Genomic DNA, 24,853 nt, shown 5'->3' on the forward strand with positions numbered 1-24,853 from the left:
CATTATGTTGTCATAATGTCACACCCAGCTGGGTGTGTCCCTGAGCGGGTCCGCAGGCTCACTCCCCTCCCTCTGCTCTCTCCTACCCCGTGTGGGCTCAGGTGTTCCAGAAGGTGGCTGCTGAGAAGAAGGGCAAGGTGCAGGTCTTCTTCTGTGGCTCCCCAGCCCTGGCCAAGGTGCTCAAGGGCCACTGTGAGCAGTTCAGCTTCAAATTCTTCCAGGAGAACTTTTAGCCTCATCTCTCCCAGTGCTGCCCAACCCACACTACCGGCCAGCTTCTCCATATGCTCCCATGCCCCACAGAGACCGGCCTCAGAGGACCCACCTTGTCCCACTCCACCCCCAGAGAAGGAACGGCCAGGGGCAGGTGGACTTCCTTCAATACCCCGGGAAAAGTGGGGTGCATTCTGGGTTTTGCTGAGAAACTGACCAGGCCAGAGGCCAGCGGCTCCAGAAGGAAGTGCAGAGGGGGCTTCCCAGGCCACTGCCCCTCCAAAAGTCCTCTGAGGGAGGCTTCCCCTACAACAGTGGTCCCACACCTGCTTAATCACCACAGTCATTCGGGATTTTATCCCGACATTTTCTTATGAAAATTTTCAAACATAAAGATAACTAAAAGAATTGTACAGTGGATGGTTACCCAGTTGCTGGATTCCTCTGTTAGCGTTTTGCTATATTTGCTTTTCTGCGTATTTTCCATCTATCCCTCTCTCTATCTATCAGTGCCCCTTGTTTTTCTGATGCATTTTAGAGCATGTTTGTCACTCCCTGCAGTGGAGAAGTTAGCTAAGAGGGTGTCCTGACTTAGGGCTGGGGTATGCATTGGGAATGCGCCAAAGTCATTTGGAAAGTTGGCAGAGCAGAGTCCGTTTAGCATAGGACTTCTCTGTCTCTCTGTCTGTCTGTCTCTCTCTCTGTTCACCTAGAATTTTGTATCACGCAGACAGTGGGAGCCGATAGAGGAACTTGAATACAGATTCTAAAATCCATTAAGGGTCCACATGTTTGACTTAGGATCACACGAGTCCTAAGGCTTTCTCGCCAGACATACCCCAGGTAGCCACTGGGGGGCGCTGCGGAACCAGAGATCTTGGAGGTTTTGCTTGCTGGGAGGGAGGGGTTCCTGAGCTGCAGTGAATCCAAGACCCGTCAGAGCAGACTGTGCCCCACCCTGAAGCCCTGGCTCTAGGCAACACCTCGAGGCCCAGACGTGGGTGGATCTGTGAAGTCAAGAGAATTCGTTTTCAAGATCGGAGTCCTCTAGCTGCCGTTCCCTAACAGCCCCTCACAGATGCACATACAGACCCTCTCCCTACCATACCCACCCCCCCATCCCTCCCCTTCTGGGGCTTTCCAAGTTTCCATCTGTAAGGTCAGCATAGGCCTGGCTGAGCATAGGTCCAGGCTCTGCCCTGGGGCTCTGCCACCTCTTATCATTGGAGGTGCAGGATCAAATGTGGGGTCTGTCCATCTGGATATTGCCTGGATGTCCAGATGGGGGCCCTGCCACCATCAGCAAGAGAAACAAATGCATCCGTATGGCTGACTGACTTTCCTCCTTAGACATTTGTGGGTCTAAGAGGGCTAAGGAGGGCACACAGAAAAGGAACAGAAGGAACACAGGCTAACTACAGATAAAAGGTGCATTATGTGAATGTGAGCTCCCCACACTGTCAGCTCCCCACAGCCAGGCCTGCAGCCCCAGAATCTAGCACATAGGGAGCGGCAGTAGGCCTACCCCGCATGTCAACTCCCACAAGGCACAGGTCCTACATAACTGGAATGATCCTTGGGAAGGAAAGGTCCTCTGCACATAGCCGTCATTTTAATCTGGGAAACCAAGGCGTGAACTCGAGCCCACTGAAGGAATCCCTTGGCCAGGCTCCACGAGGCTGCTCTGCTCTGAGGACAGCTCTGACAGAGGCAGCAGGTGCTCCTGAAACCCTGAGTCAGGCCCACCCAGACCAACAACACGCCAAGAGCCCACAAGCGTTTTCGGGTAGGGAGGGTGACAACCAGTGGCAATGGTGCGAGGTGTCACAGCCTGGCAGAGTCAAGATTAGGGAGGGATTAGAGACAAGACTGGCAGTGGGCGAACGAACGCCTTGGAGACGTGTGAAGAAAGGACCTTTGCTCTCTGAAATCAGGGCACTGGCTGCCAAGTTTGCCTCTGTCCCAGTCAGCTGTGTGACCTTGGGTCTGCCCTGGGACCTCTCTGAGCTGTCGCTTCCTCACCGGTAGGATGAACAGATTAAGGATGAATATTTTTAAGTGCTGGTATATGCGTAATCCTTTCTTAAGAAATACGCAAAAAATATGTTTCTCCTCTGTTTGCTTTGGGGAGTGGGAATGGAGGGACAGGGAAAGGGTATTGTTTGAGGGTGGTTTTATTTTGTTTTTCTTTTTATCTTCTACCCCTCTGTAAAGTTTGAAGTTTTTAATGATAAATGGCTGTAGATTTTATAGTTTTTTTTTTTAAATGATGTTAAGTAAAAGGAAAAAGAAAAAAACCTCACATAACCCAAAATAAGCAACACGTGTGTATAGAGCAAGGGAAAAATTGGTAGAAATACATTGGAAGACAGGAAACACACCAAATGTTCCCAGTGGTCAACGGTGGAGAAGATAAAGGAGGACTTTCACATGTTCCTCTTTTATTTTGCACATTCGTGTATTACCTTGTAATGTTTCACCTTATGGTATAGGAATTTTACCCCTGGCTCTTCAGGAATTGCTTGAATTTTTTCTCCTAATCTATGTCCTTAGGTTAAGGCCTATATAGTTTTGTGTTTGTTTGTTTTTTCGAGAATAAACAAAATAGATTTGAAGTTACCATTAAGATCCTGAATACTGGGGCGCCTGGGTGGCTCAGTGGGTTAAAGCCTCTGCTTTCGGCTCGGGTCATGATCCCAGGGTCCTGGAATCGAGCCCCACGTCGGGCTCTCTGCTCAGCAGGGAGCCTGCTTCCTCCTCTCTCTCTGCCTGCCTACTTGTGATCTCTGTCTGTCAAATAAATAAATAAAAATCTTTAAAAAAAAAAAAAAAGATCCTGAATACTGATGAGCTCCCAAATGAAAGTGTCTGGGACATGGCTGGGCAGCGGGACTGGCCTTTCCAGCTGGGGGCGATGCTGGGCCTCTGCTGAAAAGGGAGGTAGCTGTGTGCAGGGATTCAGTGTGCCAGCCCGGGGGCCCCAACCCGTCTAAGGAGTAAAGCTGGGCTGCACAGACTGCAGGGGCCCCAGGCATGCAGGAGAAGCTGCCTGCACGGGGCTGGGCACAGCAACAGCCCAGCCTCACAGGCCAGATGCTGGGGACTGGTGAGCTGGGGGCTGGGAGGCTGGGGGTCGGAGAGTCAGGGGGAGGGGGGCACTGTTTCTGCTAAACAAACACTCATCGTAACCAGCCTTCTGACAGATTGATGCATCTTTTTATGATCTGTCTTTACAATATGATGACTCTCTCCTTTTAAAAATAAGATTAATTCAGACAAGACATTTATTTTACGGGGAAATCCATCCCAGGGGGGAAAATACTCAAGCTGACTGGCGGAGATGGCTTGAAGGAGACTTGACTCTGCAGCTTCCAGCTTCCCAGCCCGAGCTGTGTGGAATCGGCCCCAAGTGGGCTCCCTGCTCCAGCCCACGGACCAAGGGGGTCATCTTGAATCATCCCACTTGGGTGAGTGTAGCCTGCTGGAGAAAACAAAATAAAGAAAAATACGTAGTGAGTTTCTGTGTGGCTGGCGAGAAAAGGGTACATTTTTTGCTAAAGAAGTTCTGAGATGCACGCAAATGTGGAGGGATCCGAGTTTTGTATATAAATGAAGCTGTCTTTAAATGCCCCTGACGAGCGTTCAGGAGACATGAATGATTTGTCTCTGTGTCTCTGGGACTGGAAAAACGCTATCACCTGGCAGGCTCTTGGCCATGTGTCATGAATGTTTCTGCTGCTATGGTCCCTGTTTCAGCTGGTGGCACGGCTAGGTAGCATTGCCTCTTCTATGACCCCCAGCCAATCACCAAGCCCAGTCCACAGGACATTCGATGGGTTTTTCACATCCATTCCCTTCCCCGCTGGCCCTGCCCAGGTTCAGTCCTCCAACAGCCTTTTGCCTAAACTCTTGCAGCAGCGTCCTGGCTGGTGTCCCTGCCTCCAGCCTCTCCCAGCCACTCCACCACCCCTCTCCCCCGCCCCCAACTGTTGCAGATCTAACCCCACATCTTTCTGTTGGATAACTGTCCTTTTGCGGTAATCCAAGCCCTGTAACAGGCACACAGGCTTCTCCCATAAGCTAGGCACTCGGTTAAGATCTGCAGCCCCGTTCTCATTGGCTCTTCCCTGCCTCTTGCGTCTTGCCAATGGCCATCTCTCTCTCTGCGCTCTGAAAATACCATGTAGCAGAACTCCTTCCAGACAGACCACCTTCACACCTTGGCCTCTGTAGACATGCAGAGCACCCTTCTCCACCTTCAGACTGAAGTTCCAGAACATTTCCTCACCAGCCCATCTGTGAAGCCGGCCTTGCCTGGTCCCTCTCGTCACAGAATGAACAGCCTCCTCTGTATGATGACTTGGGACCTACTTCTGCTCGGGCATCTTCTGCAGGTACTTACCTATTTACTAGCCTGGAGACCCCCTCGAGGGCAGGAACAGAGTCTGTCTGTCTGTCTTTTGGCACCTGGTACGTAGCAGGTGATCAGCGAAGGCGTTGGTAAGCTGACAGGACCCCCATCTCTCACACCCCCATCTCTCCTTCCTTTCCCTGCCCTTGTTCCCACTCCCCCTCGAGGCTGGGAAAACTCTGACATCCTTGCAGGCAGGCAGGATCTCTCCCATGAGTAGAGCCGGCCTCCCCCACCTCCCCTACCTGCCATGCTGGCTGTCCTCTTGTGGGCGGAGGTCAGGTGCAATAGAGACATCCTAGAGGCAGAGAGGCCCATGTGTCCAGCCCCTCCATGAGACAGGGAGGTGGGGCTCGTGGTCCCTGCACCTGTGACCCCTCCCTCCTCTTCTTCCTCTTTTCTTCCTGTAACTCAAAAGAGATGAATGACTTAGAAAGAGCAAATGAATCAGAAATAGGATGAGCAAAAAAAAAAAAAAAAGAGGGTAATTTTGCCAAGTTATTATTCAAAGGCGCTCTTGGGGACCCAGAACAGGAGCAGCCCCATCCATCACCCCGCAGAGCCAGAGCCACGCAGGCCAGTGGGAGGAGTGGCCTAGCTGTCTGCAGCAGGATCTGTGTGAGGGAGCAGGTGCCTGAGCGTGTGCAGCCAGGCCAGGAGCCTGGGGCCCTCTGCCAGCCATCACAGGGCGGAGGAAAGGAGGCCAGAGGGACACTGAAAGGGGTCAGCCAACCATAAGACCCAGGACAAGGTCCACTGGCCTGCTTTTCTCCGCAGAGACCCGAGCCCCGCAGGCTGCACTCTGGAGGCAGCTCTGGCAAAAGTACCCATAGGGCAGAGGGGACAGTTGGGGGATGGGGACAAGACTCTGGCCTGGGGCCTGCTCTTCTTGGTGTCTCCACCCAGGTCTTTGCTACCCTGGAGGGGGCAGCCACTGCCTCCTCCCACCAGAAGTGGGGGGGGGGCTACGACCCTCTTATCCCTGCATCCCAGGGCTAGGCCTGATGAATGCTCTTTGAGGGAGTGAATGGATGAATGAGAAAATTATTACAGCCCATTGTTTGCTTCTCTTTGTAATTCTTATTATTTTGCCATGATTTTTACCCATAGGTTATCTCTGCATATTAAACTGTCATTATGATCTACTTGGGGGCAAAACCTAAATCTGATTTCTCTCTATGCGAAAGTGCTGCACTTTGCTGGCCTTGGAAAATAAGCATGGATGGAAGGAGGGCGGGGGTGGGGGGTATGAGAGTCTCAGTCCGTGTCCCCAGGGAGGCTGCTGGCCCCCAGGCTCCATATCAGAGTGCATTTTGGTGCCATGAAGTAAACGAGTTTGTTGAATTCCTACCGTTCTGGGTGCTGGAGTTCAACCATGGTCAGAAGGGTCAGGGTCTCCGCTCTCAGTGTCCTCATCTGTAGAATGGGGACAAAATAATAATAGTACCTATTAGATACGACGATGGCAAGGATTCAAGGAGTTAATGTGAGCAAGGTGCTTTAAACCGTGCTTGGCATGTGGTTATGTTTCAATAAATGTTGGTTATTTCTGGCTTAATCTGTTGGGCAGCTATGACAAGATAGTGCAGATTGAATGGTTTATAAATGACACAACTTTTTGCTCACAGTTCTGGAGGCTGGGGGTCCAAGATCAGGGTGTCAGCATGGTTGGGCTCTGCTGGGGACCCCCTTCCGGGTTCTGCCTGCCATCAGGAGACACCTGTTGTCCCTTGTCTTTAGGTCCTTCATGACCAGCTGTATATGGAGGCCTAGTAAACACCCTCCCATCCCACAGAGGACCACCATGCTCCCAGGGGGACAGCAAACACCACCGCCCTACCCCACTTCCCCCACATCCCAGGGGAAGCCCTGGCCAGGCCGTGTGGACACAGCTGCGGCGCCCCTCCCTGCTTCCTGTCCCAAACCTGCTGGTCCTGGGCTGTAGGAGGCAGGACAAGATCAAATCATAGTTCCTCCAGCTCATTAGTGCTGCATTGTGGATTCCGGGAATAATGTATGTTCTTTTCTCCCCTGATTGCTTCTGAAATCTCCTGCCTGTTTATCAAATCTGAGCCACGCTGTACAGCCTCTGCTCCTTGGCTCTGTGCTCCTCTTCTCCAGAAGAGGAAAACGGCAAAATTCTCCCAGGGTTTTCAATTCAGAGTTAAGGACAAGAAGGCCAGTTTCCAATAGCCCGGCCCCCTGCCCCCAGGGGAGAAGGGAGATGGAGTGGGCTTTAGGGAGGTAGGAGGGCCTCAGAAAGAACCTGGCTCCCCTTACCTGGGCTGGACTGAGGCTAATGTCCCAGGAAGGAAAGCCCCTTCCTCGTGCCCTACTCCCCCCAACAAAACCCTGTGGAATCAGCTGAGGCCTACTAGTCTGCCATTTGAAAATCACTCATTCATTCATTCATTCATTTACGTCAGAAGCGTTTGTTGAATGGCTGCCTTGTGCCAGGTGCAGTGCCAGGTGACAAGGTGCCAGGTGACAAGGACAATGAAGCAGATGACAGCGGAGAGCCTCATGAAGTGTTATGATGGCCAAAGGAGGAGGGAACCCAGGTCAGGGTGGAGTGAAATGACCAACCTGGGGCTGGCCTGGGCTGGAGCATCCAGGATGGGTCACTCCCATGGCTGGAGCCTCACAGGGGTGGCTGGAAAGCTGGGCTCGGAGATACAGGGATGGTTGCCCTTCTCTCTCTCTCTCTCTCTCTCTCTCTCTCATCTCCATACATTCTAAGGGTATCTTCTTTTCCACGTGTTCTCTTTCTCTGTTATCTCCAGCACAGAGAGGACAAATTTCTTCCATATTGGCTCAAGATCCCACCAAAGCACAAAACTGTTAGTTTCTAGGGCTTCTTAAGGTGTAGGCCCAGAACTGTCTCAGAGCCCACCACATTTTATGGGTTAGAACAAATCACAGACCAGCCCAGATCAGCTGTGGAAGGAGGTCACCCAGAATGAGACCATAGGGAGGACCAATTCACTGGGGGACATCTGTGATACCCACCACCCCCTGACGTAATGTCCAGGAGTATTTTACAGGGGCGGGGGCGGGGGTCTGGTTTTCTGAAGTTCCAGGATTTCCACAAAGACTCAGTTCTTCATCCTCCACATTGTTCTCATCAACACACACACACACACACACACACACACAGAAACACTGCCACCCCAACCTGTAAAATTAATCAGCTCTCTAAGATGCTGAAGTACGTTATGTGTGTTATGAAGGAGAGATTAAACACCATCCTTTTTTAGCTGCCTATTTATAAGGTGTCTTAAATACATTATCTCATTCGATCCTGATTGCCGTTGCATTTTAGAGATGAAGAAACAGGCTAAGCAATCTGCCCACAATGGTGAACTAGGTCTGTCTAATCCCCAGGCCCTTCCATCATAGCCAAAGGAATGACTAGAGAATGAGGTAATGTTTCTAGTCTGAACAAACAAGGCCCTGAAAGGTAGAATTACCCAGGGTCCCACCACCAGGATCCCGATGCCCCCTAGAAGGGAACAGACATGAAAGAGAGTCCAGGGCCTTGCACAAAGCAGGTGTCAGGGAACTTGAGCCTGCCTCTCCTCCCCAAACCTGGTTTCACGCTCAGCTCACTGTTACCAGCCCCAAGAACGCAGCCTGTGCTGCGTGGTGGGCCTAACTGTGGGCATGGCCCGTTCTCTGTCTGACCGGGCGGGAAGCCGGAGGGCGAGCCGGAAGGGCTCAGTCCATCCCCATCCCACCTCGTCCTTCGCTGCTCACCTTCCCCAGCAGTCACTTGGCGCTTGGAGCAACCCATTCCTGGAAAGCAGAGGAGAGCAACAGATTGAGGCATTGGCTGTGTGCGGCCAAGTGATTTATTTTTAATGTGACTAAACAAGACACACACCTGCCTGTGGAAACGTAATCACATGGAATCATCAGGGACTCAGACAGCCGTTGAGGCCAGGAGAAGACAGGGAACAGGAGAGAGAGAAGAGGGGGGAGAAGACATAAGGGGGGAAGCAGAGAGGAGGCCGGGGGCCCACTCCCTAAAAGTTATGATTCCAACCACATCCGTGAAGCACCTCCAAGTGGGCCAAGGGCCCCCACTTAGCTTCGCTGGTACCTGAAATTTCACAGTTGGACTTTTCCTTCCCGTGGTCTAGTCAAACACAGTATGTCCCCCACTGAAGGGTCCGTGTGACAGCGGAAGGGTATAAAATGACACTAATCAATTTTATTTGGTGAGAAAGAATTTAGAAGATCTTTTACACAAGCAGGGTTCCCCGTGCCCCCCCCCCCGGGAAGATGGGTATTAAAGTCTATGGACTATATTAAAGTCTATGGACCAGAGAGGAAATGGGGGGTTAGCTCTGGAGACTTTTCTTTTATAACTTTCTTAATTATCCCAGCAGCCCATCCTGAGGCTCTGTGGTGTTCAGGAGCTATGGGTACAATCCAATACACATGTAACTTCATTCAGTCTTGGCAGTGGCCCTGGGAGTTGTCCCTGCTCTCCAGGTGAGGGCTGCGCAGCCCAGTCTGGACTGTTGTCTCTCTCAGCCCTCTGAAGTTGAGATCTGGACGCAACAGTTTCTCACCGGATTGCCAGTGGCTCCTGGTGGCCACTCAGGATGGTCATGTCGACAGACTCAAGTGGCAGAGATGGGACATGAATGTCCCATCTCCATTGTCTAACTCCATTTCTCTCTCCAAATATCTAACTCCATTTCTCTCTCACACAGAAATCTAAGCTGGTAAGAAGTCCTGGGAAGAAGGGTGGCTCCATGAGGTGGCCCAGGGATGGGGTCTTTCTGTGTATCTCCTGACCATCTCTTCACAGGGAAGGAAGGAAGTAGGCCAGCAGTTCCTGTAAGGGCATGACCCAGCTCCACACGATCCCTGTCATGGGCCAGCACTTAGGGACACGGCTCCACGTAGCTGCAAGGGATGCTGGGAAATACGTTCCCGAACCAAGCCAGCTCAGAGGAGGTCTGGTGAAGCTGAGAAAGACAATGGATAATAGGGGACGATAAAACAGTTTCTGGCACAAACAGGAATGATCAAAATTAAAAGGGCATACACCACTTGATCCTGTAATTGTAGTTCCAGAAATCTACTCTAAGGGTATAATTCACATAGATACGCAAAGATTATGTATAAGGGCAGTACTGATGGTTTTAAAATATGTTCACAAATCCTTTGCACTCCTGCCTCCAAAAATGCTGGATTTAGTGACTTGTTTCTGAGGAACAGAATGTGGCCCAAGTGACAAGTTGTGACGTGTGAGCTTAGGTTGTAAGAGGCATCGTTGCTTCTGCTTTGTTCCCTCTTGAATAACTCCTGCGGGGGGATTCCAGCCACCATGTGGTGAGGACACCCAGTCAGCCTTATGGAGAGGCCCACATGGGGAGAAACTGAGGCTCACCACCAATGGCCAACACCCACTAGCCAACCCTGTGAGTGAGTGTCCCCTCCAGCCCCAGTCAACACCCCGTGACTACAGCCTCAAGAAGAATCCTGAGCCAGAAGCCACTCAGCCAAGCTTCTCCCAGCTTCCTGACAGACAAGAACTGGGATAGATAATAAATATTCATTATGGTTTTAAGCCACCAAGTTTTGGGGTAATGTGCTAGGTAGCAATAAATAACTAATAAAGTAGTCGTCACTTCCTTATTTGTAATAGCAAAATCAAAATTAGAAATGCCAGAAATGTCAATAATGAGAGGTAATGAGAGGTTAAAAAACCATGAGAAATCCACAGATTGGAACAGGCAGCTGCTGGGATGAGATAGGGCTCATGTAGACTGGGGTGCTCTGTGATTGACAGCTCCCCAGACACCTTACATGAAAATAACAATTTGCAGAACACTTATGGTATGATCCCAATTATATTAAAAACAAACAAACAAACAACAAAAACAGAACAACCAGGGGTGCCTGGGGGGCCCAGCCGGTTAACATCTGCCTTTGGCTCAGGTCATGATCTGAGGGTCCTGAGATTGAGCCTTGCATCAGGCTCTCTGCTCGGTGGGGAGTCTGCTTCTTCCTTTCCCTCTCCCCACTCCCCCACTTGTGCTCTCTCGCTCACTCTCTTTCTTTCTCAAATAAAAAAATAAAATCTTAAAAAAATGATATGTACGTGTACACATAGACATAGATGTAATGAAGTCATATCTGTGTGAGCTCAGGCATGTGTATTCATATCTGTGTGATTGCAGGAACTTCCCCGAGGAACAGGGTTGAGATGCTGCATCCCAAACCCAAGCTGTGAGTCCGCCTGGGAGGAGGGAAGGGGAACGAGCAGGGGCGGGGGGCGACGAGGATGGGGGTATGCTGTGATATTGACGTTTTGCCAAGTGATCTCCATCATGTATTATTTCAGCATCTTCCATGAAAAAAAGTTTGTGTATTCCCTGGGTGATGCAACAAGGAAAATCATGACAAGAGACACAGAGTCAGGGAGAAGGAGGACTTGGAAGGAAGCAGACGAGAGGGAGAGGCGTTTCTCAGCTTGTGGGTCTTCACTACAGGCATCTGGGTCAGAAAGGGGAGGAAGCCTCCCTGTGTCCTTGCCCTCGCTGGGTGAAGGCTGCCAGCCGTGGTGCTCAGGGTGGTCTGGTGAGGAGGAAGAGGACAGGGACTACCTGATTTGGTCCCTCCTTTCCCCTTGTGGGCTTTGAGGTACGGAGGGCAGGCAGGGGTGGGGAGGGGGTCTACACCCAGAAGGGCAGGGCTCAGGCCATGTCAAGTGGCTGAGGGACATCAGGGGAGAAGGGGGAAAACGGGTGCCGTGGTGAGCCTGAAGCAGGGAGGGGTATGGGGCACTCTCGCTCCCCCGGGTATTCTGTTCTGCTTGCCCTACGGGGACAGTGGCTGCCCTGGTGTCCCCAGGCTCAGGAAGTCCATGAAGATTCTGCATGAAGTCCTAGGGAAGAATCAGTCCAGGCCTTGGGCACAAAACAGAGATGGGAGGAGGGGGCTCCGAGAGGCCCAAGACGATTTGCAGCCCTAGGAGGTCGTGGCTTCAGCGAACAAGGAAGCCAAGGAAGCTGGCTTCCAGCTCTGGGATCTGGGCTCTGGGTCACCGCCCTGGTCCAGCCCCCCAACCCAACAACCCGCCTAGGCCTCCACAGGAGAAGGGGCCTGGGGCACCTGGGCTTGACAGACAAACCCCTGTATTCTTCCTCGACCTCCCTGTAGGCTGGGTCCCCCATCCCGGCAGCCTCACTGAACCCTCTTCCCTGCACCCCTGAGATGAAACAAAGAGAAAGCTGGTTCTTTTCTACTCCCCCCTCTCCCGGAGAAACCCTTCCAGAGCTCCTGTTGGCCCTCAGGAGCTCACCATCAGAGCCCCATTAAAAACCCACAGAAGCCTGAAACATTACAACCCCCACAGAAGGAGGCCACCATGTCCACCTCCAGAATTGAAAGGAAAAAACAACACACAAATGACACTGTACAAAGACCTGATTTTCTTTTCCCATGAAATTATTTCCACAACAATGACATATTTCGCCCTTTCCCTTCAGCACACTCGCGTGGGCCCTGGACAAAACTGTGAATGACACAAGACCCATTGGAGTCTCTACCACCTCTCTCTGCCTTCTTGCTTCCTCTCCATTCCCTGCACCGCGCCCCCCGTACCCCCCTCCCCAGTCAGTTTCCAGTTCCTCAGAGGCTCATTCCCTGCCCCCTCACCTCCAGGCCTCCAGGCCTTTCTGGAGAAGTTCCCAGAGCCTGGCAGGCTCAGCCCCTCTGTCCACTTACCTAACTCGGACTCCACCTTCCCAGCCAGCCCACAATTCCACTCTTCCAGCAGCCTCTGGCCGTCTCCCCATTACCCCAGCTGCCCATCTGCAGATGGGGTCTCCAGGGTTCCTCACTCACTTACTGCCCTGGAGGGTCACACTTGGACCCGCATGTGCTTCCCCTCCCGAGACCACCGCCCCTCCCGCCCCCACAGTTCATATGTTGCAGCCCTAACCCTCTGGCTCTATTTGGAATAAGGAGGTAATAAGGTAAAATGAGACCACCAGGTGGGTTCCTGATCCAACAGGACTGGTGTCCTTCTAGGAAGAGTCTCTGGAGAGCTTTCTCTTTCTGACTGCCCCAAGGGAAGACCATAGGAGAACACAGAGAGAAGGTGGCCATTTTGTGCTCCCACAAATGCATCAATATCGGAAATCGTCCATTTGTTCATAGCAAAATTAAGAGTGCCCAATAAATATGCACAGTTCATCCCGGCCCACGCAATTAATTAATCACTCCTTCACATTATTCAGCTTGTCAGCCTGGATTGAGCTCCTCCTATGTGCCAGACAGGTAACGCTCAATACAAGTTCACTTCCTTTGTGGGAAAATGGACATGGTGTCCGCCTAACCAGGCGATAACCCTAAAGGAAACCAATTAACCTGCCCTTTCCCGGGGTGTCTGATGGAACTCTGCGTGCCCGTCAGAGCCACAGGAATATCACTAACAGGCAATGCCAGCAGGATTAGCTCTGCAAAGTGTTTAAAGTTTAGCAAGAATGCTTTCTGCAAATGTCAACACTCCAGCTTGTTCCCTGCAAACCAGCCTTCTAATCAGCAGGGCCGCCGTTTCCAGCTCATTGAGCAATGACATAAAGAAGTCCCGACACAATCAGTTCTCGAGAAGAAAAACACCAGAAGGGGGAGGGAGGGAGGAACAGTCAGAACTGCCTACTAAGTGCAAAAGACAGTACCCGCTGCCCCAGTTACGGGCCCCTCCGGTTCTCAGAGCAACGCCTACAGGGTCCCTGAGGCTCCAGATGTCACCCAGCTCCAACCAAGGCCGGGGGGGATCTGCCCTTGCATTTCGTGTCAGAGAGGGAGTGTCTACGGAGGCTAGTCACAGGAAAAGAGAATTGCGAGGTGCCTCTTGCCTGGATGTCCCGGCACCCCGATCTTCTCCTCTCCCTCTCCAATTCCCCTCAGAGGCCTGGTGTAGGGATGTAATGGTTTGGGAAATTTTGAGCTAAAAAAGGAAATAATTGGGACGCTTGGGCAGCTCAGTTGGTTAGGCAACTGCCTTTGGCTCCAGTCATGATCCTGGAGTCCCGGAATCGAGTCCCGCATTGGGATCCCTGCTCGGCAGGGAGTCTGCTTCTCTCTCTGACTCTCCCCCTTCTCATGCTCTCTCTCTCTCTCAATCTCTCTCTCTCAAATAAATAAATAAAATCTTTTTTAAAAAAAGGAAATAATTTCTTTCTTTCTTTCTTTCCTTCCTTCCTCCCTCCCTCCCTTCCTCTCTCTCTTTCTCTCTCTCTTTCCTTCTTTCTTTCTATCTTTAAGACTAGTTGGGATTTCAAAACAAAGTTACTAATGGAAATGATACACTGGGGACTTTCCAAGAAATTGCTAGTGGGGAGCAGCCTGTGCTCGGTGACTGTAGATGTGAAGACATTTAGCCTTGGACACAGGCGGGCAGCTGGGTCAAGGAACCTAATGCCTGCCTCCCGGGCAGCACAGGCAGTGGACAGCCCGAGGGCAGCAAGTTCCTGATTCTGATCTCCAACCATCCCCGAGACAGCCTGGTCCTCCGTTCTCCACCCTGGCAGCTCACTAGCATCCCAAGGTGAGCTTTCAAATAAATACAAAAGTCAGGACTCACCCAGAGAAAATCATAATCTTCAGGGGAAGGACCTGGGTGTCATACACTTCAACTCCCCCTGTGATTCTATCTTATAGCCAAAGTTCGAAACCTCTGCTACAGCCTAGGCATCCGGGGATCACAAGAAGCAACTGGAGCATTCCTCCCGAAAATTTTGCCAGGTCTCTCCCCTGGAGATCGCAAATCAGTGGGCCTGGCAATGGGCCCACGAATCTGTTTTTAATGAGCTTCCAGGCGTTCATTATGATAAGATAAGCTTGGGGAACCCCAAATGTAGCAAAATGCAGTACGCTCATATTATCATCATTATAATCACTTCTGACATATTATATTTTTATTTGCGTGTATGTTCCTGTTTCACATCCATCAGTAGGCTGTAAGCTCAGGGTGGGGGTAGAGGGCACTTTGCCTTATTTGCTGTGGTGTTTTCAGTTTGGAACAAAGTGCAGGCAAATCATTATGGGGACCCTAATGGATGTGTGTCGAATGAATGACTATGTTCTTCTGCACTTTGTCACTTCTACCTTGTGAACCAAGGCAAGGATAAGGTGGAAACGCTGAAAGAAAAAAGAATATACATATTTTCACTTTTATTTCACTTTCCTGTATAGATCTAGAGTCCTGGTGTTAGAACATAAAGATGTATTTTATATAGAATTTTATTTTCTTCATTCCATCATCAAGTTTTGGGTATTTGGAGATCTGAAGACCCCAAGAAAATCAGAAATGTTCAGGGGGAAGAAAAAAAAACTTTCTAAGGTTTTTAAGAGAAAATCCCCTATTCCTACCCATTTTTTTTTTCCCTGAAAATTTCTGGTTCACTGCTGAATTTATTTACTGTGTCACCACTGTTCCCAGTAAGTGCCACTGGGGAATTCAGGGAAAAATCACCCACGGGACTGCCCTCAAAGATGTCCCAGTTAGTGGGAAGCCAGCCCTGGAACTAGTCAGTTACAGTCCAGAGGGATAACATGTGACGTCAAATCTAAGATACTTTCTGTTGTAAGATGTGCCATTAATTTACGATCCCCCAGGAAAAATGCTGCCGATGAAACTGGGATGTGCCCTGCATGGTAAGACCTATGCTAGTTTCAGATGTGCATGGGTAGAGGGGAAAACGTGCATTTTAGAAGTGGTAAAATGTGTAAGTGTTGAAAGGTACATTCAGACCCAAAGGGTGTTGGGCAGAATAAGTTGGGCCAGGGGGAGGGGCAGTGATGCATGGGGAGGAAAAAGTGGGCGGGGGGGGGGGGGGGGGGAGTGGGGAAGGAGGGAGAATACAGGGCAGCCAGTGTGGAGAGGTCTGGAGCATGGCTAGGTTTAGGGATCCCCACTCCCGCCCGGGGCTGGGGGCACTGAAGGGCGAGGCGGGAGAGGGCAGCAAAGGTCAGGTCATGACTGCCACATAGGTGGGTGACCTTAGCCTCAGGTTACACATGTAGCATTCCCCGTCAAATTCAAAACTGCTCTGTGGGGCAATAAATTCTATAATTGCCCCATTACTAAACCATCTAGAGATAGTCACTCTTTATCCTACAGGCAAGGAGAGCCATTCAAGGGTTTTAAGGCATAAAAAGTAAATACCATAATCAGATTGGTGAATATGCCTGCCTGCTGGGTGCTTGTGGGGATTGCCTAATTAGAATGCTTTTTGAAGAGCTAATATGTTCATGCAAGCCAACATTTTATTTTATTTATTTTTAAATTTTAAAATTTCTTTTCAGTGTACCAGAATTCATTGTTTATGCACCACACCCAGTGCTCCATGCAATACGTGCCCTCCCTAATACCCACCACCAGGCTCACCCAACTTTTTTAAAAAAGATTTTTATTTATTTATATGACGGGGAGAGAGATCACAAGTAGGCAGAGAGGCAGGCAGAAGGGGAGGTGGGGGAGAAGGTTCCCTGCTGATCAGAGCCGAGGGATGCAGGGCTCTATTCCAGGACCCTGAGATCATGACTTGAGCCAAAGGCAGAGGCTCAACCCACTGAGCCACCCAGGCGCCCCACAAGTCAACATTTTAAAAGATAGCAAAGAGAAAACTCTTCTTTCCAGTTCTACCCTCCTCCCTTGGGGCAAAGAACATGATCAGTTTCCTCGGTGCCCTTTTAGAAGGATCTAATGCACCTGCAAACAGATAGTCTTCGTCCTTCAGGTCTAGTTTCCCCGCTGACCCTTTCTTTATTTCCCTGTAATCTGCAGACCTCCCCTCAGGTCTAGTTTCCCCGCTGACCCTTTCTTTATTTCCCTGTAATCTGCAGACCTCCCCTCAGGTCTAGTTTCCCCGCTGACCCTTTCTTTATTTCCCTGTAATCTGCAGACCTCCCCTCTTCCTCTTGCTGTCTCTCGCTGAGTTTTCAGCAGAATTTATTGTCCCTTTAACTCCTTCCGATTTTAGACTTTAAGAATGACGTTTGGGTGGCTGTCTTTTTTCTAAGCAATCTGACTCAGGATTCATTTCTTCCTACTGTTTCATGACCTCTCTCGTGATCTCTCCTGTCAGTACTTTCTTCATGGAGACAACTGCTTCACTCTGTTCTCTTACTTTCTGGTTAGATTGTTCATCTGCTCCATGGCAACATTCCTTGGTGTGTCTTCTTCACCGGCTGTGTGTTTCTTCTCCCCACCCCCACTGCCTTTATTTCTTGTCATTGCTTTGTGTAAATGGCTCATCATGGAAGCAGGTGTTTTTCCCCCCTTCCCTTGGGTCTCCTGCAGGAGAGCCACCAAGGTTGTCTACCAGGTGAGCTCAATTTTCCTGATGACCCGGGTCAATATAAGGGCTCTTAGCCTTGAATGCTCTTCACCATCGGTGAGGCTTTTCCCAGTGCCAAGCTTCTCCTCCCCTGTTGCCACAGAGACAGACTGCTTCTTACAAATACACTTAGTTCTAGTCTAGTGGGACCCACACCCACAAACTGCACACCTGCTTCCCACTGTTGCAAATGAAGGCTTTCTCTGTTGCTCCCCCACCTTCTGGATGAATGCTTTGCAAGCTATCCTGGAGACTCTACACCCCAGGGCCCCCAACTCCACTTCCTCCTACGAGCACCTCTGCAGAAGAGCCAGTGTTCTGGGGCACCTCCTTCACCCGTTTTGTCTTCACGTTGGCCCTGGCCTGTGGAACAGACTGGAAGCAGAAGGATCAGAGGCTGGTAGACCAGGTTGGTGATGGTTCCCACATCAGGGAGCTGGTGTTGGAGAGGAAGAGAACTGGATCTAATACAGACTTAGGAGTTAGTGTGGATGGCTCTTACTAGCTGATGGGACATTTGAGTGGGGGCGGGGGACATGGCTCAGGCAGAGAGGGATGATTTCAGGGCTGGCTGCCAGAAGCTGATAGAACATGACTTCCTTTTCCACAGCTTTTCTGCCCAGTTCTGGGCTGCATCTACTGGGGCAGGGAAGGCCATGGAGGAGTCCTAATGGGCCGGTGAGCAACCTGCCACTTCTCTGGAAGGTCCCCTGCAGATACCTGGATGAAACTCAGGTCTGCCAGAAATGTCTAAGACTCTAAGGAAGTCAGAAGCCAAGTTCCTTGTCCTCCCCCAATTCCTGTCCTACCAACAACATCTTCTTAATGATGAGACCTGAAAATGGGATTTACAAAACTAAAACATGTGGGCACAAAAGGCTCTGTAAAATTGTTGCTAATCCAGCGTTTCCTGCCAAGTCTTCGTGGCGGTGGATGGGCCACCTACTGGAGGTCATGTAGACCACCACCAACCTTCCGAAAGGCCTTCTAGAGTATCCAGCGTTGCACAAATGGAAGAGAGAACTTTGTCTTTCCCTAGGGATCCACAGAGAAAAAGAAAATAAAATCTACCTAGTCCCAGAGATGGTCAGAGCTCAAAATTAGGATTTGCTGGCTGCAGTCTTGTTCATTCCCATTCAGGAATACAGCTGCCTCCCTGTGTCCAAGATGAAATGTCATTGTGTCATTGCTTCTGCTCCCTGAGGACAGATTGATGGCTACTGACACAATCACCCAGGTAAGGTGCCTTTTGTATCTGGTTTTTGTTTTTTTGTCTTTGGTCTTTTATAATACTTTTACCTTGGCTCCTCCTAGAATATATTTCTTGACCCAGCTCACATGGTTCCAGCTGGTCTGGCCTCAATGCTTTAAGCACACAGCTTTGATATCCTAGAACAACATATCCAATTTAACGTAAGCTGTTCCCTATTAGTGATTTCTTTGGAAACTCTCCAGCAATTCCCCAGCTAGTTATTAGGGCTCTTAAGGATTTACTTTAGCAAGAATAATCCTGGGACGTTGACTTTCTAACCCTAAAAGTCCCAGGCTGTGTTCTGCAATGGAATGTTACACAATCATTTAAAATGGTGCTTATATAAGATAGGGTTTTTAGGGAATTTTTTAAAACTTGGGAGAATGTTTATCATATTGTGAAGGAAGCAGGATAGAAAATTGTATAATTTCAACTATGTTAAAAATATGTGTGTGATAGGCTGAAAAGAGGCTTTCACCCTAGCCCTCCCCACCACCTTATAACCACCCCAATTTCCTTTCCAAGCAATTAAAGCAATATGCTTTTTTTTGTCAAGTTAATGAAGGCTATCTTGTCATCTAACCTTGACAGAGAGGAGGTAAATGTTCTCTCAGGCTAATAAGGTCAGCGTGTTTGCTCACAGGAAATAGAGTTATGAGTAGAGTAATGGGAAGAATATTAATTTCTCATGTGTGTCAAATATTATTTGTATGGTTGTGGAATTTTTTTTCCTGGAAGAAAGTAGTGTTGGGGTAGTGAGATACCTTATATTGTAGATGCGCCGTTGGGCAAAGCAGCTAAGGTTTGGGTAAAAGACCCCTCCACCCCGTACCCTCCATCCCTGTGCTCCAGAACAGGCCTCCTGCAGGGACCTACTTGTCTTCTAGAGCAGGAACAGATGGAGGCACTAGAGACAAGCCAGTCAATCAGAGCCAGAGGATGGGAATGTGGGAGGCTCGAGAGTGGATTCAAGAGTTCCTTGTTTGTTTCAATAGTGAGGGGCTGAGTAGGAAGAGGTGAGAAGCCCGAGGGGCGACAGGAAGAGAGGAGAGGGGAGAAAGACATCCAAGCGGGACAGGGCATGAACAGCCTCCCCCAACTGGGGACACCTGGAGGGAGAAAGTTAATCTCCAGACAGCCACCTCCCCTGAAGACTCTAGAAAGAACCTTTCACAGGAATTGCAAATATATATGCCCAGCAAGGAGATTGGAAAGAAACAGCTAAAATGTTAACCATGGTTCCTTCCGGATATCTGGATTATGGGTATAAGATTTTGCGGCTTCTTTGTTTTTCTGAAATTGTCCATTTTTTTTTTTAAATAATAAGAGATATGTGCTATTTTTAAAATCAGGAGGGGAAACAAAATTCCATGACCATTTGTACAGGGAGGTCTCAAGTCCCCAGGTCTCAGAGGAGGCCCAGGCAGGTTTGGAGGAGTGGGAATGCAGCAGTGAGGGGTGTGTCAGGCTGGTAGCGACCCCTAGAGGCCAGTCAGGCCATTCCCCTGCCTCTGAGAGGAAGTTCCTGAACAAGACACAGTATTTGTGCTCCTTCCCAGGGCCAGAAACTGCCGCTTGCCCTCTTCACTCTCCACGGAGAGCCCCACAGCAGAACCCCAAAAGAATTTCAACTTCATACCAAGTATCCCTGTGGCTCTTGCGGTGGCCCCAGTGTTCTGCTGGAGAGAAAACAGGGCGCTGATGGCTGGATGGAAAGTAAGGAATGGTCTCCCGCCGCAGTCTTGGCTCCCAGGTGGCTCCTGGAAAATTCTGGGTTGGGCTCCTGGATGGCTCAGTTGGTTAACCAACTGCCGTCTGCTCAGGTCACGATCCTGCAGTCCCGGGATCAAGTCCCGCATTGGGCTCCCAGCTCCACGGGGAGTCTCTTTCTCCCTCTGACCTTCTCCCCTCTCATGCTCGCTCTCGCTCTCGTGCTCTCTCTCTCTCAAATAAATAAATAAGAGCTTTAAAAAAAAGAGTTTAAAAAACCCACAATGCCCTTATTAAAAAAAAAAAGAAAGAAAAAGAAGAAGAAGAAGAAAGAAAGAAAGAAAGAAAGAAAGAGAGAGAAAAGAAAAGAAAAGAAAATTCTAGGTCTCCAAGGGGGTGAGAAGTCAAGCTGAGCCCCAGGTGCAAAGGCACTCAGGGAAGAGGGAGGGAGCATCTGTGCAGGAGGCCTGCTGAGCTGAGAGAAGCAGCTCCCTCCCTCTCTTCCAGTTTCCCTTCCTTCCTCTTCTCTCTGATGGCAGGTGATGTCGGGCCAGGCATTTTGGGTACAAAGCAAGAGCTGAAGTCTTGGCCCTTGGTTTCCAGGTGTGGACAGCCTGACAAAGAAGTAAGACCTAGCTGCAAGCATTAATTTCCTAACACAAGAGCTTGATTTCCAGAAGTTGTCCCTGTTCCCCACTGGGGATGGGGGTGGAGGGACAGAAAACAATAAGAAATAAACATGCTCATGTGACAGCCCTTGAAGAACAGGGAGGTCACCTTTTAGGTGGGGTTGGAAGAAGAGGCCTGCAGTGAGACTCAGGTACCACTGTATATAGAAAGTTCCAGAATGCCAGAGATGAAGGAGGGGAGGCTTTGAGCATTGAAACAATGCTACGACCTCTTCCTCGCACCCCTCCTCCCTTTCTTCCCTGAATAACAGCCTGCCAAAAGATGTCAACGCCTTAATCCCTAGAATCTGGGACTATGTCCCTTTACATGGCACAGTGGTCTTTGCCAAAGTGAATAAAGATTTTGAGATGGAGAGAGGATCCTGGATTACTGGATGGGCCCAGTGTAATCACAGGGATCCTTATAAAAGGAAGCAGGAGGCTCAATAGAGAGAAAAGATGGAAAGGATGGAAATAGAGCCAGGGAGGACAGGAGATTCTATGCTGCTGGCTTTGGGGATGGACGAAGCAGCTGCAAATTAAGGTGGGTCTCAGGAGCTAGTAGAGTCAAGGAGGGGGTTCTCCCCCAGAGCCTCCAGGAGCCCCACTGACCCATATTAGACTGCCAACCTCAGAGTAAATTCAATTGGTTTTAAGCCACTAAATTTGTGGTAAGATCTTATGGCAGCCATAAAAACAAATACAGCACACACACCACCCCCCACGCCATCCCTGCTGCCTTCCCAGGTCCTTGCGAAGCAATCGTTTGAGCTATCTCTAGAAACAAATGCTAGCATTTATTTGAGATTATACAGTCAAAAATGCGGGGGGAAAGGTATTTGTAACACATAAAGTTGACCAAAAACTTATTTCTCTAAGTTCTAAGGGTTTGATAAGAAAAAAACCCTAAATCAGGTTTTCAAACAAATACTATGTGTTCAGGAAAAGAAAGGTGGGTGGCCTGGTACTAAAAGGGGGGGGGGGGGATTCTCTCAGATGTGTTACTGAGTGAAAAAGAAAAAGGGCAGAATATCTCGGGGTGGGATCACGGAACCCCATTCATGTCACACAGAAAACAGAGTCCTATTTGTATGTGTTCCTTTTTCCTGAAGGAATCACAAGAAAATGTTAACAAAGATGGCCTTTGGGACAGGGACAGAAGGGGGTGAACTTAATTTTAAAAATTTTCTAGTTGTTTGAGTTTTTTAAATTTATACCTCGATCCCCCCCCACTTTTATTGAGATATATTTGACAGATATATGTGTAAGGGTACACCATGATGATCTGATACATGTATATTTTGTGAAGTAATTACCTGATAAGTTTAGTTAATAGATTTTTTTTGAGAGAGAGAGAGGGAGACATGTGGAGAGGGGTGGCCTGAGGGAGAGAGATAGATAGATAGAGAGAGAGCTTAAGCAGGCCCCATGCCTCAGGCAGAGCCTAACATGGGGCTCAGTCTCATGATCTTGAGATCATGACCTGAACCAAAACTGAGTCAGACGCTCAACCAACTGAGCGACCCAGGTGCCCCTACAGAATTTTTTTTTTTAGTGTCAACAAACGCTAATCTGACCAGGAAGTTTAATGACTTACTTTTGGTTATCTTCTTGGAACCTCTCCATATTAAAAGAAAGAAAGAAAGAAAAGAAAAAAAGACAGAAAGAAGGTAAGAGAAAGAAAGTTCGTTCTAGGCAGCCTAATAGAAGGTGAGCCCCACACGGCGAAATCAGGCAATCTCTGATGGTACATGTATATTACTGTTTTGCAAACATGAAACACCAGGGCATTGTGTAAGTTTTCCAGGGCATTGTGTAAGTTTTCCAGGGCATTGTGTAAGTTTTCCTTCTGCTCGGAGCCAGAGCCAAAGGAAGTATGAGCACCCCTGGTCCCCTGTGTGGCTGACCTGGCCAGTTACAGAGACCCTGCCATCTAAACATGGCTGCGGAGGCAGCCTGGTGACTAGGTCTGTGGGAAGAACAGCATTGCCTGTGGGCCCTGATTTAGCCCCTTCTTCCCCCAACCCACCCCTTCAGCCTCTGACAAGTCTGAGGACTTCTCTGGGCCTTTGTCTTTTCATCTGTAAATGTGAGGAAGGTAAGGATGTTTGTTTTCAGGGTTACTCTGAGGTTTCAATAAGCTAATGCTTGGGAGGAATGGCCCAGGCAGGAGCACCCAAAACCAAGTGTTCTCCTTCCCCACCTTTCTCTTCAAGCCTGTCGGGCTGAAAGGGTCCTTTCCGGCAGGAGTGAGGTCAGAGCAAGTCCTTGTCTACAAAAGGACAGAGATCTCAGAGAGTAGACCAAAGTCACGAAGCCCCACATCTGTCTCCATATCTATGTATTTGCCCCCAGGGGTTGTCTCTGCCAAGTCACGGAAGGTTCACCTAATGTGTGAGCTTTTTACAGCCGCACAGGCCTGTTGGGCCTTCTCCCTGCTACACATTTTATCGTCACTGCCGTCGCTGAACTCCTGGGTGTCATTAGCGCACACGCCTAGGCCCCCGTGACCAGGGTGAGGGAAAACAAGCAAGCTCTGTTTCCAGAGCCCCTGTCTCGATGGGCTAGTTTTCTCCGGGGATTCAAACAAATGGAGCGATTCAACTTTGAGCCGCTCCTGGTGGTGCTGTGGGCTGACCGCCGCGGCAGCTTCAGAATTCTCTGTTCCACTGGCTGCCTCACACAGAAGGTTCTCTAGAGTCCCGCTGCCGGGAGGTGGGCAGCCCCCTGCCTGACAGGAGCTGCAAGGCCTGCACAGGTGGCCCAAGGCACCCCCTGCCTTCCCAGGCCTTCAGAGATGCCACCTCCTTCCCCCAGGAAGTATCCCACCTCTTGTCTCTCTCAGGCATTCGTTCATCCGTTCAATGCACACCGTTCCAGAGAGATCTTTAAGTCCCAGGCACTGACCCAGGGTCTGGTCAGGCAGCAGCGACAATGAGACAGACACTGCCCTCACGGCAAGGCCACTCTGGTGGCCACGGGAGCAGAGAGGAGGTTGCGAAGAACACAGGATGGGATCTTGGCTAAAATAGAAACCATCAGTCACCCCGTACTTGCTGAGTGCCTACCATGAATGGGCAGTGGGGCCAGGAGGAGGTAGAAGGATTACAGGACCATTTATCGTCAGGGCTTGGTTCCATCTGGGGGACAGGGGAGAAGAGGGGAAAAGGCCCACCGGGGTTTTAGCTCAGTGGTGGTGGTGGGAACACGGAGGGGAAGCAGTTTTTGGAGCGTGTGAATTGGGGATGGGGGTGAGAATGAGTTAGTTGTTAGATATGTGGGGTTTCAGGCCCAGAGGCACCTCGGAGGGCAAGGGGCCAGCAGGCAGTTGGACGTGTGACATCATGGCACAGGAGCGAGCCCTGGACAGGCAGTGTGGATGCAGGAGGCAACACAGGGGTGGGTGGGGGAGGCGCAGAGGGTGACCGCTCAGGCTAGAGAGGACCCAAGACAGCCCTCTGAGGACCTTGTGCTTCAAGGATGGGAAAAGAGGAGGAGCCCCAAAGTCTAGGAGGAGTGGTCCCACAGGGTAAGGGCACACAGAGAAACAATGCCATGGCATCCTGTGTCTGTACCCACTTTTTAAAAATTTTATTTATTAGAGGGGGCGCCTGGGTGGCTCAGTGGGTTAAGCCGCTGCCTTCGGCTCAGGTCATGATCTCAGGATCCTGGGATCGAGTCCCACATCGGGCTCTCTGCTCAGCAGGGAGCCTGCTTCCCTCTCTCTCTCTCTGCCTGCCTCTCTGTCTACTTGTGATCTCTCTCTGTCAAATAAATAAATAAAATCTTTAAAAAAAAATTTTATTTATTAGAGAGTGCACATGAGCAAGGGGAGAAGTAGAGGGAGAGGAACAAGCAGACTCTGCAAGGAGCATAGAGCCCGTCTCGGGGCTCGATCCCATGACCCTGAGATCATGACCTGAGCTGAAATCAAGAGTTGGTCATTGCCACTGTGCCATCCAGGTGCCTCCATACCCTACTTTTTGAGGGAAGTTTCCTTTAGGAAACTAGAATGCTAATTGTAGTCAGGGAAGCGATAAAGCAGGAGAGAAAACAAAACAATGGACGCTTGTAAAGAGATTGCAAGTGTGACTCAGTAGCTGACAATGGTTCAGGGACACCGAAGTGTCAGGGTTTCCAAAGTCCAAAGTCAAACTCTTCCTCTTTATTATTATTTTTATTTTTATTTTTTTTAGATTTTATGAGAGAAAGAGAGCTCACATGAGTTCGG

At 49.8% G+C, this 24,853-nt stretch overlaps 1 protein-coding gene and 1 long non-coding RNA gene across 3 annotated transcripts in view; one reads left to right on the forward strand and one right to left on the reverse strand.

Annotated features, from left to right (window-relative positions):
* NOX5 (NADPH oxidase 5) overlaps positions 1-2,489 on the forward strand; it is a 30,459-nt gene extending 27,970 nt beyond the window's left edge. For both annotated transcript variants that reach the window (XM_032343017.1, XM_032343018.1), the window contains exon 17: positions 102-2,489. In XM_032343017.1, the coding sequence (XP_032198908.1) occupies positions 102-233 (132 nt within the window). In that variant the 3' untranslated portion in view covers positions 234-2,489. The remainder of the gene's footprint in view (positions 1-101) is intronic.
* An 876-nt stretch (positions 2,490-3,365) lies between these two features.
* LOC116590764 lies at positions 3,366-20,067 on the reverse strand. The gene is made up of 3 exons (XR_004285731.1): positions 19,884-20,067; positions 5,976-6,040; positions 3,366-3,694 (listed from the first exon to the last, which is right to left on the reverse strand). It is a non-coding gene; the product is annotated as an uncharacterized LOC116590764 (long non-coding RNA).
* Positions 20,068-24,853: the final 4,786 nt, after the last annotated feature.

Source organism: Mustela erminea, chromosome 5, assembly GCF_009829155.1.
Source record: "Mustela erminea isolate mMusErm1 chromosome 5, mMusErm1.Pri, whole genome shotgun sequence".
In the NCBI taxonomy this organism is placed as follows: domain Eukaryota; kingdom Metazoa; phylum Chordata; class Mammalia; order Carnivora; family Mustelidae; genus Mustela; species Mustela erminea.